This window comes from Musca domestica, unplaced genomic scaffold, assembly GCF_030504385.1.
Source record: "Musca domestica strain aabys unplaced genomic scaffold, Musca_domestica.polishedcontigs.V.1.1 73, whole genome shotgun sequence".
Taxonomy (NCBI): domain Eukaryota; kingdom Metazoa; phylum Arthropoda; class Insecta; order Diptera; family Muscidae; genus Musca; species Musca domestica.
In genome coordinates, this window is record NW_026712390.1 from 3001128 (window position 1) to 3019677 (window position 18550).

The 18550-nt window shown below is 35.1% G+C and overlaps 1 protein-coding gene across 3 annotated transcripts in view; it reads left to right on the top strand.

Moving 5' to 3' along the window:
* LOC131806342 (CTP synthase-like) overlaps window positions 1-18550 on the top strand; it is a 58203-nt gene that overhangs the window by 32448 nt on the left and 7205 nt on the right. The window contains exon 2 of one of the 3 annotated variants that reach the window (XM_059130338.1): window positions 18363-18545. The exons of 1 other annotated variant lie outside the window; for it this stretch is intronic. In XM_059130338.1, the coding sequence (XP_058986321.1) occupies window positions 18392-18545 (154 nt within the window). In that variant the 5' untranslated portion in view covers window positions 18363-18391. Of the gene's footprint in view, window positions 1-18100; window positions 18546-18550 lie in introns of those variants that run through there. One more of the 3 variants, XM_059130339.1, reaches the window with a different exon arrangement.

Below are 18550 nucleotides of genomic sequence, written 5' to 3' on the forward strand. Positions count from 1 at the left end.
AAGTCCCATCTACAAGGCAATAGATGTCCAAAAAATCCGTCCACGAGACCATAAGCGTAATCAAATACCTAATAGATGCCTAGAGGACCCCTTCTACAACAAGTTGTCCATCAGTAACTGTCATTTCGGGCCGAAATCCGCTCAGTAGATACTTTATAGTTCCATCTACAAAGTAATAGATGTCCAAAAAATCCGTCTACGAGACCATAAGCGTCATCACATACCTAGTAGATGCCTAGATGACCCCTCTACAACAAGTTGTCCATAAGTCACTGTCATTTCGGGCCAAAATCCGCGCCGTATATGCCCATAAGTCCCATCTACAAAGTAGTAGATGTCCAAAAAATCCATCTACAAAACAATATATGTCTCAAAAATTCCATGTATTAAACAATAGCTGTCATGAAATACCTAATCTATGCCTAGAGAACCTCTCTACAACACAATAGAAGTAAAGATAGTCCATCAGTAACTGCCATTCGGGCCAAAATCCGCACAATAGATGTCAAAAAGTTCCATCTACAAAGCAGTAGATGTCCAAAAAATCCGTCTACGAGACAATAAGTGTCATCAAATACCTGGTAGATGCCTAGCGAACCTCTATAAAACAATAGGTGTCCAACTAGTTCATCAATAACTGTCATTCGAGCAAAAATCCGCACAATAGATGCCCATAAGTCCCATCTACAAAGCAATAGATGCCCAAAAAATCCGTCTACGAGACCATGAGCGTCATCAAATACTATCCGTAACTATCATTTCGGGCCGGAATCCGCTCAGTTGATGCCCATAAATCCCATCTACAATACAGTAGATGTCCAAAAAATCGGTGTTCGAGACCAGAAGCGTCATCAAATACCTAGCAGATGCTTAGAGAATCTCTCTACAATACAATAGATGTCAAAGTAGCCCATCCCCTAAGTCCCCTCTACAAATCAGTAGATGTTAAAAAACCATCTACGGGATAATAGATGGCTTAAGCTGTCCATAAGCGTATCAAATACCTGATCGATACCTAGAGAACCTCTCTACAGCACAATAGATGCCAAAAAAGGTCATCTACTATGCTGTAGATACACATAAGGTCCCTAAATCTACTGTAGATGTTCTAAAGAGTTATACTTGTGCAGTAGATGCCCCTAAGACCCATGTACAACCCAAGATATTTTTTAAAAAAATCCGTCTACTCGAAAATCTATCGGCTGCTAGATAGATATCCAGTCTTTTTGTACAGTACATATCTAGGCTCACACCTTCTTCAATGCAGTATCCATCCGCTTTGAAACCTTAGGTGATAGAAGTATAGACCACTCCACCACATGCTAATTTTCACCATATCGGTTTATGTTTGCAGTCATCTCCCGCCCACCTTTGCTGCCTCCTCTCCAACACTTTGTTTCTTTGGTTTTATTGCGTCGCATATGTTGTTGGTGGGCCAATGGCTGGGCTGCTTGCCTTCCGTCCGACTACATCAGCAAATTTGATATTTCCAACCCAATCAGCGACGACGATAACGGCGATTTGGCGGCGTAGTTCCTCTGCTTCGACCCCCTTATTATTCCGCACTGTATTTAGCAATGCTCGCTCGGCAAAAACATTTTGCTTTTAGCTTTTGCTATGTGGCGGCTTTGTCTGCAGCTTGCTTTATGTGCTGTTTTGTTTTGTTTTTGTATTTCCGATACGTTGGTTCTTGGGTGTTTTGGTTTCTTTTGCGTTTTCAAAATTTTCTTCTTTTGGCACATTCAGCCTTTGCATTCGCGAGTGCTCTCGCGAATGGTAATGCAAAGTGATGTTTATGACAGCAAAAGGGCTCTTGCCGCCAAGTCCATCGACTGGGTGTTTGTCCAGACGTCGGAGTATCCAAATGAAAAGTTATTGTTGTTGGATGTGGGTTTCGTTCGTCAGGGAGCAGAAGGAAAGGAAAGGAAAGGGAAGAAAAAATGACATGGCCATCTATACAGTCGATATCGGCTTGGGTTATATTTTGCACAGTAGATGGCTCAAAGGGTCATATCTTGTGCGACAGATATCCTCTGGGGTCTTCTTTTGTACAGTAGACACCCATGATTTTTGACAATGATTTTCCTTACGCATAAGGCATATGTTGTGTACAGTACATAATCCCAAGGTCCATTTTTATACCCTCCACCATAGTGTGGAGGGTGTATTAAGTTTGACATCCCGTTTGTAACACCTCGAAATATACTTTTTAGACCCCTCAGCATAAAATTCTATGTCGATTTAACCATGTCCGGCCGTCTATCCGTCTGTGGAAAATCACTCTAGCTTCCGAACGAATTGAAGTAGATGGATAAAATTTTACCTAAATGTATATTATGCGTGCAGGACTTTTGGTATTGAAAATGGGCCATGTAGATCCACGTTTTCATATAGCCCCCATATAACTCTACCTCCCGATATTCGGTACTTTGATGATTTTAGCTACATTATTCATCGGAATTGTCTCAAATTTGGTACTTGAAGTTCGAAATGGATACTACAGCCTAAGACAGAAAATTGTCTGTGCAGGTCCACGTCTTCGTATAGCCTCCATATAACGGTACCCCCCCTAGATTCGGTATTTTGATGATTTAAGCGACTTTATTCACCGGAATTGTATCAAATTTGGTATTTGAAGTTCGTTATGGATGCTACAGCCTAAGACAGAAAATTATCTGTGCAGGTCCACGTCTTCGTATAGCCCCCATATAAAGGTACCTCCCGATACTCGGTATTTTGATGATTTTAGCGACATTAATCACCGGAATTGTCTCAAATTTAGTATTTCAAGTTCGTCATGGATACTATAGCCTAAGACGAAAATGTATCTATGCAGGTCCACGTCTTCGTATAGCCCCCATAAAACGGTATCTCCCGATACTCGGTATTTTGAAAATTTAAGAAACATTTTTACCGGAATTGTTTCAAATTTGGTACTTGAAGTTCGAAATCGATACTACAGCCTAAGACAGAAAATTGTCTGTGCAAGTCCACGTCTTCGTATAGCCCCCATATAACGATACCTCCCGATACTCGGTATTTTGATGATTTTAGTGACATTATTGACCGAAATTGTCTCAAATTTGGTACATGAAGTTCGTAATGGACGCTACAGCCTAAGACGAAAAATTGTCTGTGCAGGTCCACGTCTTCGTATAGACCCCATATAACGCTACCTCCCGATATTCGGTATTTTGATGATTTCAGCGACATTATTCACAGGAATTGTCTCAAATCTGGTATTTGAAGTTCGTAATGGATGCTACAGCCTAAGACAGAAAATTGTCTATGCAGATCCATGTCTTGGTATAACCCCTATATAGTGGTACCTCCCGATATTCGGTATTTTGATAATTTTAGCTACATTATTCACCGGAATTGTCTCAAATTTAGTATTTGATGTTCATAATGGATGCTACAGCCTAAGACAGAAAATTGTCTGTGCAGGTCCACATCTTCGTATAGGCCTCATATAAAGGTACCTCCCGATACTTGGTATTTTTATGATTTAAGCGACATTATTCACCGGAATTGTCTCAAATTGGGTACTTGAAGCTCGAAATAAATACTACAGCCTAAGACGAAAATTTGTCTGTGCAGGTCCACGTCTTCGTATAGCCCCCATATAACGCTACCTCCCGATACTCGGTATTTTGTTGATTTTAGCGACATTTATCACCGGAATTGTTTCAAATTTTGTATTTGAAGTTCGAAATGGATACTACAGCCTAAGGCGAAAAATTGTCTGTGCAGGTCCACGTCTTCGTATAGCCCTCATATAACGCTACCTCCCGATATTCAGTATTTTGATGATTTAAGCGACATTATTCATCGGAATTGTCTCAAATTTGGTACTTGAAGGTCGAAATAAATACTACAGTATAAGACGAAAAATTGTCTCTGCAGGTCCATGTCTTCGTATAGCCCCCATATAACGCTACCTCCCGATATTCGGTATTTTTATGATTTCAGCGACATTATTCACCGGATGTCTCAAATTTGGTATTTGAAGTTCGAAATGGATGCTACAGCCTAAGACGAAAAATTGTCTGTACAGGTCCACGTCTTCGTATAGCCCCCATAAAACGGTACCTCCCGATATTCGGTATTTTGATGATTTTAGCTACATTATTCACCGGAATTGTCTCAAATTTGGTATTTGATGTTCGTAATGGATACTACAGCCTATGACAGAAAATTGTCTTTCGAGCTCCACGTCGTCGTATAGCCCCCATATACCTACTCCCTGATATTCGGTATTTTTATAATTTAAGCGACATTATTCACCGGAATTGTTTCAAATTTAGTATTTTATGTTCGCAATGGATACTATAGCCTAAGACGAAAATTTATCTATGCAGGTCCACGTCTTCGTATAGCCTCCATTTAAAGGTACCTCCCGACACTCGGTATTTTAATGATTTAAGCGACATTATTCACCGAAATTGTCTGAAATTTGGTATTTAAAGTTCGTAATAGATGCTACAGCCTAAGACAGAAAATTGTCTGTGCAGGTCCACGTCTTCGTATAGCCCCCATATAACGCTACCTCCCGATATTCGATATTTTGATGATTTTAGCGACATTATTCAACGGAATTGTCTCAAATTTGGTATTTGATTTGGTAATGGATGCTACAGCATAAGACAGAAAATTGTCTGTGCAGGTCCACGTCTTCGTGGGTTGTAGAAAATTTGCTTTGCTGGGTTGTAAATGTAGCCACTTACATTGTTTTTGGCTGCGTTTCCTTCTCCTTTCCCTCTTTTTTTTTTTATTTGCTCTTCCAGACGCTAACGACTCTTGACTGAGTTTTGAGTGAATGACTGTCTGTCTGAACGATTTTGGCTTTGCAAATTTCGTCTGACAATGTCGTCGATGGCGGCGATTATGATTTCTTGCATGACACGATAGACGACAGACAGACGAACAGACAACCAGTCATCCTGCCAGCCAGCCAGCAGTTAGTCAACTAGCTAAACTCAACATAGTATAGTTTCGGTTTTTATGGCTACGTTCTGCTGGCTGATGATTATGATGTTCGTTCCAGCCTCAGCCGCAGTGAGTTTTCGCAAATGGAAGAACATAAAGATGTTTGTTTTTGTTGTTGTAGTTATGGCTTTTTCTGCTCCTGACACTGATGATGAGGTTTTTGTTATTGCTTCATTATTGCTATGAGGGGTGCTGTTGTTGTTGTTTTTGCTGTAAAGCATGCCAGACTACCTTAGCTTACGCTGGCCTAGCAGGGACTAGATTCTATCCACCACCACCTCCCCTTTCTATGACTATCTTTGACCGGGTATTTACGACTGATGAGCTCCTCATTTTACTGTGCAGAGTTGATGGTGGTCCAAATGCTGGCGGTTGGGTTTCTATATATATTTTGGCGGCATAAAAGCTGATGAGCAGACATTGTCAGGGACAATGGTGACGACGTGCTTGCAATGATGGTCCCGTTGGTGTGTGTGTGAGCGCAAATTTTACACCCAACCTGCAATGGCTTGCTCTATGGACACAGAGGCCCATCTATAGGCGTTAACGACCAAATAAACCCGGACAGCAGCAGAAACAAGACGGACGGATGGCTGGAAGGGGAAAGGAACATCGGACACAACAGACGTTGTTTTACGGCAGTCACTTGTGTGTGCCAGCTTTGCCTCCTGGCAGCTACTACAACTCAGGGCAGGGTGTGTGTGTGTCGTTGTTGTTGTTGTTGTTATTCATTGTCGAGCTTGTTTTAATTTCCATTCGTTTGCTTTTCGCAATGCGATTTCTGCTTTGTGCGATGGGTTTCTTTTGCTTGGATGTGGATGAGACGACTCGCTAGCTGGCTGGCTGGCGGAATGCCTCGATGTTTGGCTGACTAACTAAAATGAATGTTTGCTAATATTAATACTTTGTTGTTGTTATTGCTTTATGTCTGTCGTTTGTTAATGGCGTTCTTTCTTTTGTTGCCAGAACGAAGCACATAGACCCTCAGTTCATTCCCAATCATCATCATCATCGTCCTCCTCAATCGTTTTGCCGGAGCAGTCTCCAACAACATTTATCAAATTGAAATCCTTAATGCCAGCAAATCAGTTCTTTTGCCTTCTACCTTTGTTTGTGTGAGTGTATTGGGGTGGTGGCTCTGTGTGCGTTTGTACGGACCTCAGAGGCCCATTAATTGTGCCTGCCTGCCTGCTGTTTGTCCCCAGCATCAATGGCCGAGCCTCCACCACCCTCTTCCTTACGTCTATCGCTATTCATACACATGTATTTTTGTTGTATTTCATTGCAATCAAGCCAACAATATTTGAATGATGAAGACAAATTGTTCTTTATTCCATTGAGGGGGTCCTGTGCTGAAAAAAACTAAGTATCCTGATGACCCGCATTTGCTCTTACCACACAAAAATGGAATGGATTTGGCATTAAAAGGAATTTATTTTAAGGAATGACTCGTAATAGTCCGATTTTATATTTATATTGAGTTATTTGCCCCAGCCCCATGTTGGGCGCCACAAGCTACTTAAGGAAAAATATCCCTTTTAAGTACTTAAAACGAATATGAAATGAAAACAGAAGTACTACTTGAGGAAAAGCAACAGAACTTATCAAGTTTTTTTGATTGCCAAGCTGGTCCCAGGTTGGGCGCCATAAATTCCCTGAAATGAATTTTCGAAGTTATTTTCATAAAACAAATAAGATATTAAAAGTAGAAGCCAATATAAACATAATAAAATACTCAAAACGATAAAATTTCGAAGTTTTCGCTGAGCCCCATGTTGGGCGCCACTTCAAGAAAGTTGCATTTTATCTACACAAAATAAAAACTTTAGCAATTTTTAGAAAAAAATGGATATTATGTTAATGTGAAGGGAATATCAATAAAAAACTGTTCTAAATTCAACAACTTTTTTTAATCTCCTGTTGGGTGCCACTTCAAAAAAGGTCCATTCTTTCTACACAAAATCATCAAAAATCAAAGTGATTTAAATGATAAAAATGACAGTACTGTGAAGAATTTTATTTTTTTTTATTTTTTATGTTCACTATTTTGAGTTATTTGCACCAGCTCTATGTTGGGCGCCACACAGGCTACTTAAGGGAAAATTTATCCATTTTATGTACTTCAAACGAAGATGAAATAAAAAATGAGATACTGCTTGAGGAAAACACCAGAACATATCAAAATTTGTTGATTGTCAAGCCTGCCCCAGGTTAGGCGCCACAGATTCTCTAAAATACTTTTCTAAGTTATTTTCATAAAACAATAAAGACATTAAAAGGAGAAGCCGATATAAAAACAATAAAACACTATAAACGATGAAATTTTGAAGTTTTTGCTGAGCCCCATGTTGGGCGCCACTTCAAGAAAGGTCCATTTTATCTACACAAAATAAAAACTATAGCAATTTTTAGAAAAAATGGTTATTATATACACATAGCTAATAGAAGATGAAGGAATAATCAATAAAAAAACAGTTAAATCCGAATTTAAAGTTTTTTAGTCTCCTGTTGGGCGCCACTTCAAAAAAAGGCCCATTTTTTCGACACAAAATCATTAAAAGTCAAAGTGATTTAAAAGAAAAAATAACAGCACTGTGAAGAATTATCAGTTTTTTTTTATTTTTTATGTTCACTATTTTGAGTTATTTGTCGCAGCCCCATGTTGGGCGCCACAGTCTACTTAAGGAAAATTTTCCATTTTAAGTACATAAAACGAATATGGAATAAGAAATTGAGATACTATTTGAGGAAAAATACCAGAATTTATTAGAACCTATTAACTAACTTTGATTACCAAACCGGTCCCAAGTTGGGCGCTTGAAATTCCCTGAAATGGATTTTCTAAGCTATTTTCATATAACAAAAAAGATAATAAAAGGAGAGGCCAATATAAAAACAATAAAAGACTAAAAACGATGACATTTTGAAGTTTTTGCTGACCCTCATGTTGGACGCCACTTCAAGAAAGGTCCATTTTATCTACACAAAATAAAAACTATAGCAATTTTTAGAAAAAATGGTTATTATATACACATAGCTAATAGAAGATGAAGGAATAATCAATAAAAAAACAGTTAAATCCGAATTTAAAGTTTTTTTAGTCTCCTGTTGGGCGCCACTTCAAAAAAAGGCCCATTTTTTCGACACAAAATCATTAAAAGTCAAAGTGATTTAAAAGAAAAAATAACAGCACTGTGAAGAATTATCAGTTTTTTTTTATTTTTTATGTTCACTATTTTGAGTTATTTGTCGCAGCCCCATGTTGGGCGCCACAGTCTACTTAAGGAAAATTTTCCATTTTAAGTACATAAAACGAATATGGAATAAGAAATTGAGATACTATTTGAGGAAAAATACCAGAATTTATTAGAACCTATTAACTAACTTTGATTACCAAACCGGTCCCAAGTTGGGCGCTTGAAATTCCCTGAAATGGATTTTCTAAGCTATTTTCATATAACAAAAAAGATAATAAAAAGAGAGGCCAATATAAAAACAATAAAAGACTAAAAACGATGACATTTTGAAGTTTTTGCTGACCCTCATGTTGGACGCCACTTCAAGAAAGTTGCATTTTATCTACACAAAACTTTAAAAAAATATAGCAATTTTTAGAAAAAATGGTTATTATATACAAGTAGCCAGTAAAAGTTAAAGGAATAATCAATAAAAAAAGTTAAATCCGAGTTTAAAGTTTATTTTTAGTGTCCTGTTGGGCGCCATTTCAAAAAAGGCCAATTTTTTTCTACGCAAAATTTTAAAAATCAAAGAGATTTAAAAGAAAAAATAACAGCACTGTTAAGAATTTTCAGTTTTTTTTTTTATTTTTTATGTTCACTATTTTGAATTATTTGCCCCAGTCCCATGTTGGGCGCCACAAACTACTTAAGGAAAAATACCCATTTTAAGTACATAAAACGAATATGGTATAAGAAAATGAGATACTATTTGAGGAAAAATACCAGAATATAAGAACTTATTAACTAACTTTGATTACCAAACCGGTCCCTAGTTGGGAGCCATAAATTCCCTGAAATGCATTTTCTAAGTTATTTTCATATAACAAATAAGATATTAAAAGGAGTGGCCAATATAAAAATAATAAAAGACTAAAAATGATAACATGTTGAACTTTTTGCTGACCCTCATGTTGGGCGCCATTTCAAGAAAGTGGCATTTTATCTACACAAAGCTTTAAAAACTAAAGCAATTTTTAGAAAAAATGGTTATTATATGCATATAGTCAGTAAAAGTTGAAGGAATAATCAATAAAAAAAAGTTAAATCTGAATTTAAATTTTTTTTAGTCTCCTGTTGGGCGCCACTTCAAAAAAAGGACCATTTTTTTCTACGCAAAACTATTAAAAGTCAAAGTGATTTAAAAGAAAAAATAACAGCACTGTGAAGAATTTTCAGGTTTTTTATTTTTTATGTTGACTATTTCGAGTTATTTGCCCCAGCCCCACATTGGGCGCCACAGGCTGCTTAGAGAAAAATATCCATCCAAGTACTTAAAAAGAATATGGAATAAGAAGATGAGTTACTACATGAGGAAAAACGCCAGAACTTATCAACCTTTTTTGATAGTCAATTTAACTTTTTAATTGCCGGTCCCAAGTTGGGCGCCATAAATTCCTTGAAATGCACTATTTTCATATAACAAACAACATATTAAAAGGAGAGGTCAATATAAAAACAATAAAAAACTAAAAAATGTGAACATTTGAATTTGATGAAATTGTGTTTTTGCTGAGCCCCATGCTGGGCGCCACTTCAAGAAAATTGCACTTTATCTACACAAAATTCTTAGAAAATATAGAAATTTTTAGAAAAATAACAAAAATAACGGACAGCAGTTAATTTTTTTATTTTTGTTGAGACTCACGTTGGGCGCCACATATATAAAATATCCCTTTTTAATATATAAAATATCCCTTTTAGTTACGTAAAACGAAGATGTAATTATTGGAAGTTAAACCATTTAAAAAGTAGTACTGGAATCGACCAATTTTTATTACTTTTGTGTTGCAAAGCCGGACCCACGTTGGGCGCCATAAATTCTTTGAAAAAATGACCGCTAGTATATTCATATAACGAATAAGACTTAAAAGGAAATTCAATAAAAAAAAAAAACAGTGAAAATCTGAATTTATAAAATTTTACATTTTTAGTCCCATGTTGGGCTCCACTTGAAGAAAATTCATTTTTATCTACTAAAAACTATTCAAAGGGAACACCATTTAAGGAAAAACTACAGTAACAGGCGGAAATATATATTTTTAATTATTTTTTGTTTTGACTCCCACGTTGGGCGCCACAAATGCCTTAAAATATAAAATACCCCTCTTAAGTACTTGAAACGAAAATCTGGAAGTGGAACCATTTTAAGTAAAATATCAATACTCAGCAGAATTTAACAACTTTTTTTTGCTATAGATTGGTGAACCCAAGTTGGGCGTCTTAAATTTAAAATTCAATTAAAAATATGTCTGTCATTTACGTCGAACGAATATGAGATAAACCAGAGGAACCAATAAAACAAACCAGTGAAAGCCTGAACCTATAAAATTTTGGGTTTTCTTCTGACTTCCATATTGGGCGCCACTTGGAAAAAAATATTTATTTTCACACAAAAATAGTAAAAAATGGAAGCTATTTCAAGAAACATAACAGTACTGGCAAAATTTTATTTTTTTTCCGGTCGACCACACGTTGGGCGCCACAAATGCCTTAAAAATAAAATATCCCCTTTAAAGTACTTGAAACGAAAATGGGGAAATGGTACAATTTTAGGTAAAATATCAATACTCCTCAGAATTTAACAATTTTTTTGTAATAGATTGCCGAACCCACGTTAGGCGCCTTAAAGTTCAAATTAAGTTTAAAATATGTCCCTGCCATTTACGTCTACCGAATATGAGATAAACTAGAAAAAACAATATAAAAAAACAGTGAAAGCCTGTGTCTACAAATTTTTTGGGTTTCTTCTGATACCCAAGTTGGGCGCCACTTGGGAAATTTTCAGTTTAATCACACATAAAGAGTTCAAAATGGAAGCCATTTCAAGAAACATAACAGTGCTGGTAAAATTTATAATTTTTTTTCGTTTTTTTTTTATTGTTGGGTCGCACATTGGGCGCCACAAGTATCATAAGACAAAATATTCATCAAAAGTACTTAAAACGAAATTAGGATAATAAAAACTGAAACCATTTTAATTAAAAACTCAGTACTGGTCAGAATTTATATCCTCTTTTCCACTTGATTGCCGGGCAGGTCCCATGTTGGGCGCCAAAAATTCCCTGAAAATGTTTTTTCTGTTATTTTCACATAACTGATAAGAGATAGAAGGGAAGTCACGTCGAATACCAGTAAAACACTGAATGTTTTATATCTTTTGAAGTTTTTTTGCTTAGCCCCATATTGGGCGCCACATGAAAAAGGCCCTCAAAATGTGTAAAAAGGAAAGTAATTTTAAGAAAAACAACAGTACTGGGCAGAATTTGTTTTTTGTTTTAATTTTGTCACCTGAGCCCCACGATGGACGCCACAGATTTTTTAGAAACAATTCCTATAAAACAAATATAAGTTGGAAAAGAAGCAATTTTAAGAGCAGTAATTATGAGATTTCAATTTTTTCTTCATGAGAAACACGTTGGGCGCCACATGTTCCTTGATAAATTGTCTATTTTGCACACATATACCAAATACTCGGGCTTGTCGGAACAGCTCTCGCTCTTCAGCTGCGATAAAGGGATGGTCTTCGAGTACGGTATTCACTTTATATTCTTCTATGACTTCTGATATCGCGTCTTGGCGAATACCATTCAGTTGATCTAGAGGCTCTCTCTTATACCTCTGTACTTCTATCTCTCCAGATCATAAAGGCCTTTTCTTACGTACCTGGGCGGAGGTGCCTATCCACTTAATGCTGATTGGGATGACTGTGTTTGTAACGGGATTGTATGTACTGGATCGACTTGAAGGAACAAATCTTCGACCAAAGGCACATAGTGGCCGACCAACTCCTCTCTAGCCCAGCTGCTGTACGGTAAGTGGTCTCTATGGCCATGTACTGTACAAAATAAGTACACTACTGTTGTCTTGAAAATTTATACCTTATGGGGGGTTCCAAAAGTCATCATAACTTCCATGTTCTTAAATTTCAACTGTCATTTAATTTCACTGCCATTCGAATTTTCGATGCTTCCAGAGTTTTGGGTTACTTCTATCCCCTGAAATTTTTTTTGCTTAATTAGCAAAACTTCAATTAGCGTTTTTTTGGGGTGAGATAGTATTTCCCAATTCTTCGCCTTTGCTTCCTTTTGGTCGCTTCATTTTTTGGGTTGACTTGCAGACGATGGTTGTTCTCATTTTCTTTTGGGCGTTTCATATTTTCAGCACTCGTCTAAAGTAGTTGTTCTTGTTGGCTGTTGTTTCTCGGCGTTCCTTCTTGCCAGAGATAGCTGTGTGCAAAACGAGCTATCTTCAGGCTGGTTACTTTCTTGGCTGGCTGGCTGGCTGGCAGTACGGCGATTTGGTTCTGTTTTTGCGTTTCAGAAAAGCAAAAGCAATACAGACAGCCAACCACCGGCAGTGTTGAGTGTCGTTTGTCTGTCCAGTCCAGAATTTTGCTTTGCCTGTCTGCCTGCCTGGGTTCTTCTGCTCATACTTCTCACTTCTCTGTGCTTATATACATATATGGCAAAGATTAAGAAACACTTAGCCAAGCATTTCCTGTCGCACAGCTAGTGGGAATACAAAATGAAACTTGAAATCCAAAATAACGCAAAAATCTGCATGAAATGTACTTACCTACATTTAAACATATGAGTGTATGTATGTTTGTCCATAGTGGAGGAAAGAACTTGGTACAAATTTCCAAAATACGTACATTTCGAGTAGCTAATATACATTGGAGCCAAAGCTATAAGCAATTTAAATTTATAGCGGATTGAATTTTTTGGAGGATAGCACAGATACTCACGTGTGTGTGTGTGCTTCGCTTTGAGGTTCCAAGTTCCAGATCCTGCTCTGATATTCAATTCCGCGCATGATTGCTTCTCTGAGGAAAAAAATATTTTTAGATCCATTTTAGAATTTGGAAAAAAAAATGATTTTCAAAAAATCGTCGTTGTGGGGATTTTTTGAATTTTTGTCTGAATATTCGAAAAAAATATTTTGTAAAAAATCCACGTTATCTGAATATTCGCAATAAAAATATATATATCTTTTAAATCCATGTTGTCTGAATATTCGACAAAAATATTTTTTAAAAAATCCACGATGGCTGCAAATTTGAAAATAATATTTTTTTAAAAATCCACGGTGTCTGGAAATTCGAAAAAATACTTTTTTTAAAAAAACCACTTTGTCTGAATATTCGACAGAAATATTTTTTTAAAAATCCTCGCTGTCTGAATTATTTTAAACAAATCCACGATGTCTGAATTTTTTAAACAAATCCACGATGTCTGAAAATCCGAAAAAAAAATTTTAAATCCACGTTGTCTGAATATTGGAATTTTTTTTTTAAATCCACTTTGAATATTCGAAAAAAATATTTTTTTTTAAAAATCCACTTGTTTGAATATTCGAAAAAAAAAATATTTTTTTAAAAATCCAATTTTCCAAAAATCAATATTCAGACAACGAATATTGGGAAAAATATTTTTTTAATAAATTTCTGGAAATTTTAAAAAAATATTTTTTTAAAAAAATCAAAGTCGACTACATCAAAAAATATTTTTTAAAAATCCACTTTGTCTGAATATTCGAAAAAATATATATTTTTTTAAATCCATGTTGTCTGAATATTCTAAAAAAAAATATTCTTTTAATAATCAACGTTGTCTGAATAATTAAAAATATATATATATATATTTTTTTTTTTAAATCCACGCTGCCTGAATATTTAAAAAATATTTTGTTTTTACATCCACGTTGTTCGAATATTTAAAAATATATATATATTTTTTTTTTAAATCCACGCTGCCTGAATATTTAAAAAATATTTTGTTTTTACATCCACGTTGTCCAGATATTCAAACAAATATTTTGTTTTTAAATCCAAATATTTTTTTTTAAATCCGCTTTGTCTGAATTTTCGAAAAAATATATTTTTTTAAATCGATGCTGTCTGAATATTTAAAAAAAAAATTGTTTTAAATCCAAGTTGTCTGAATACTCGAAAAAAATATTGTTTAAAAATCCACGTTGTCTGAATATTGAAAAAAAAATATTTTTTAAAAATCCACTTTGTCTAAATTTTGGAAAAAAAATATATTTTTAAAAATCCACGTTGTCTGAATATTCAAAAAAAAAAAATATTTTTAAAAAAATACACGTTTTGTACGTATCTTTAAAAAAAATTTAGTCCGCGTCGTTTCTTTTCAATCCTTGGACCTGAGTGAGTCACTATTTTAGCATTTAAGAATATGCGACCCATGTATGTTTATGTGTGTGTGAGTGTCTGCATGTGTGCTCTTGCCATGCCCTGGGCCTTACTTTTTATGTCGGCCGTTATGGTTTGGTGGTTATGACAAAACGTGCCGGCTGGCTGCTCGGCTGGTTGGTTGATGGCAAATGTAATAAGATGACTCTTGATACGACTGCTGTGTTTCGTTCTCATAATGGTAGCTAACATTTTTTTATTAGCAAAGATTTCACAAAATCCTGTGATGCATGGAAGAGGCAACACAAAAAAAAAAAAAATACCCCAGCAGGTCGCTGAATGTCCTTGTAAGAATAGGCATAATGATCATTTGGATAATAATGATTGGAAATTGATGATGAGGCTTAAAAATGGATGATGATTACGTTACGTTGCCTTCTGTGGGCCGTCACTGGCTTTTTTTGTTTTCTTTTGGCAGCGTTTTTTTTGTTTCTACGTTAAGCCGTGAGTTAGTTTACTTTCGCAGCTAAACGGCGAGACATTTCTCATCCATCCATTCAAGCATCTCTCTCGCTCCATCCAGTTCATGCCTCATTCATTCAAGCATGCAAACTAGAAACAATGTCAATAAAGTAAGCTGCTTGAAGAACAAACCATTATCTACTCTTCCTTTTTCTGTTGCTATTTCGTTGTCGTTCGTACTTAGCTGTATGGAATTTTATGGTCTTAAAATGCGAAGTGTTTAGAAATTTTTGCAAAAATGCAAGGCCCAGAGATGTTTGTTTTCTTTTCTGAAAAACAGTATTTTTTTTAATGGAAACAAAAAGAATTGCAATATGTTACATACTTTAAGTCAAAACTCCCAATATGTAAATTGGGAAAATTAAAAAATACCTTAATCCCATGGCAGCTAATTTTTTATTCATCGGTCAATCTCACCATATTTAATTTACTTTTAATCATAAGCCTGATCCCATTTATTAGCACCACAGGCAGTTGATATTTTATTGATCTTCGTTTATTCTTAATTTACGTAATTATTGTGTATAAAATTATTGATTTATTTGCAAATTAATTCTTCCCATAATTGCAATCCATCATTCTAAACATTTTTTCCTGAGAGAGAAGAGATTAGTATAACTGACACTCTCTCACACAATCAACAGTAGATGAGAAGTAAATAACACTTTCCAGCCGTGCATATCAATCACTACGAATTGATAGGTTTCAGTGGTGTAAACTTTGCGATTTTTTAATTCTTGAAAAGTAAAAAATTAGGTAATACCTCAGCAATTTTATTCAAAAATTGTAGATAATTAGTTTTAATAGATTTTTATATGACATTCTTGCAACTTAAAGATTGTCGGCACTAATATTAGTCGTAGTAAATAAATACTGTGCCATAGATAAATAATTGTTGTTTACAAAATAGAAGAAAATTACGAAAAATTAGCAAATGTTAAAACTTTGTTGTATATCGAACCACATGGGTTAGAATTCTAAATGTGGTTTATATAGTGTTGCAACAATACCAAGCCACCCAAAAAAAAAAAAAAAAATTATTGGAAAAATTTGTAAATGAAAATTGAATCATATCGAAATAATTCAAGTTGTGTATGAGTACTGCGTGCTACAAAAATAAGTTTTAAATCGCAAAAAAAAATATGTAAGTCTCATAGATTTCCAACACAAAAAGATACGTTTAACTACAAAAAAAAAAAAAAAAAAATAATAAAATAATGATTTTAAATAAAAAATGTTCTAATAAACATTTTTTAGATTTATATTCTTTAAATTTGTACTTTGAGCTTAGCAAGAAAATGTTAAAAATGGTGTCAGAAATGTACACATTTAAATAACATTGATATGACATGTTATTATCAAAAATAATAATAAATCCATTGGGAGCCTGTATCCGATGAATTTAAATTATTATTTTTTATTATATTATAATTTACCTTGAATTAATTGTCCATGGCGCGATGTGCAATTTTTCAATTGTTTCATTTAAATGAAGAATTTTTATAGTTTTTTGTTATAGAAATCTGTAAGAATTTTAAATCCAAAAATGTAACAATATGTGATTTTTGTTTATAGGAGATCATATTAAAATATATTATTTAAAACTTCCCATCTACGCCGCTCTCTCCCTCTCACACACATATTAGGCCAATTGGGATGTCATTTCTATGTCATAGGAACATAATAAAGTCTATTTAATAATATACTTTTAATTATCAATCGTTTGGCATCTCTGATTTGACAAATTTGGTTACATGTGGGTTTTAAATTTTGTTCTTTAAAAATCATATTCCAAAGAAACTATTTGAAACATTCCATCTCTGCCAAAACAAACAGGTGATTTTCCTTTGCTGAGAGAGACATAGAGAGAGACTTTCAAAACAAATAGTGACCAAACATGTAGACAATTTTTTTAAATAACGATGAAACAAAATATGCTTTACGCTTTCATAAACTACACGCGTTCCCACACAACAACTATTAATGTGTCATAGAAATGTTCTATTACCATCTTTTTGCATTTCAAGTACAAATGCCCTCCTTACATGCATTTGTCATACCCATGAGAGAGAGAGTGATGCTCTCTTGCAATGAATTGTAGAGGCTATCCCGCCAAAATTGATAAATATTGGCCAATTTCTTAAATAATAAGTATTTTCTTTATATTATGCACAATTGCAATGTTAAGAGTAAAAAAAATCTCTAAAAATATCAATGCCATGTGTAATAGAATTTTCTTTTATATTTCATTTTTTATGCCACACATTTCTCTCTGAGGTTGACAGCAATTCCTCAGAGAGAAATGTGTGGCATAATAAACAAATGATGGCTAAAAGTAATAATAATAATTCTACTTTTATTAGCATTCTTGCACTCTTTAAAATTATTTTAAGCCATTCCCCAGCTAAATTTCTTATGATTTAAAATCTCCCTTGGTATTTGCCTTCTCTTGGTGGCTCCCCTTGATGGTAGTACGTCAAACTGACTATTCGATTTCGATTGCGGACAACCAATAGTTCTTATTAGACCAATCATCATGTTATTCTTTCATTTTGCTTCGAGTAAATGCAAAGATTTTTTGTTAAACCATTATCCTCTTGCTTTTCTTCTTCTTGCACATTTCCAAGCAACAGCTTAGCTCTCTAAAAGGAAAACAATAACCAACTCCATTGTTAGTTCTGTTGTATGCAATGCTATGTTGTTGCCTATAACACCTCATTCGTTTTCATACACTTTCGATGAAGCTGTCTGTCATTGTCGCCGTCGCTGCTGCCGTGTCATTTGTCTGGCTGGTCAAGTTGTTCTATTCTAAATTGCAGTTCTTCCTTCGTCGCCAAGGAACACACTCGGACACACATACCGAGTAATTCAAATGTTCCAGCAGCAACAAACATTGTTGCTGTTGGTTTTTTGTTTTTATTTTTTTTTTTCATACATACACTGTTGGCAAAGCGTCTTCTATCTCTGCTTTTTCGTAGCTCCCTTAATGGTGTGATTTTGAGGGGAGAATGGGGTGTGGGGCAAGCAAACTACCAATACTTTGCCAAATGCCAGCAATCGTCGTTTTGCTCGTTCATAAACACAACGGCAAACGCCATCACATGTGTTGTCAAATGGCAAGGGGGAGCCAAGTTCTTTCAGAGTGAGAGAGTGACAGAGAGCAGAGGTAAAGGAGAGATGAGCATTCAAATCAATGCTGCTGCTCCCCCAACAAAACAAAAACAAAAAAGTAAAGAACGCGGGGAGTTAAATGTGCATTGCTTTGATTTTATTTTTCTGGACTTCAGCTCGCTGCGCTTAACATAACGGTTGAACAAGTTGTAGGAGTTTCAAGTGAAGTTAACAACGAGTGGTACACTTTGGTTCTACTGTCAAATGATTTGTAAATTATTTGAACGTAAAGCGAAGAAAACAAAGCAGCTAATTGATTTGCTAAAAAATTTTCAACATTTTTAAAGATTTCCATTGCTTGATTGACTTGCCTTAAATGGCTCCCAAAAAATCCACAATAGTCTTAAACGTTGAACAGTTCATAAGGGACGTGGAACAGCGTCCGGCAATATGGAATCGGAATTTCCATTGTAACAAGGCTTTTCTTGAGCAAATGTGGGATGAGCTATCCTCGGAACATAAATTGCCAAGTAAG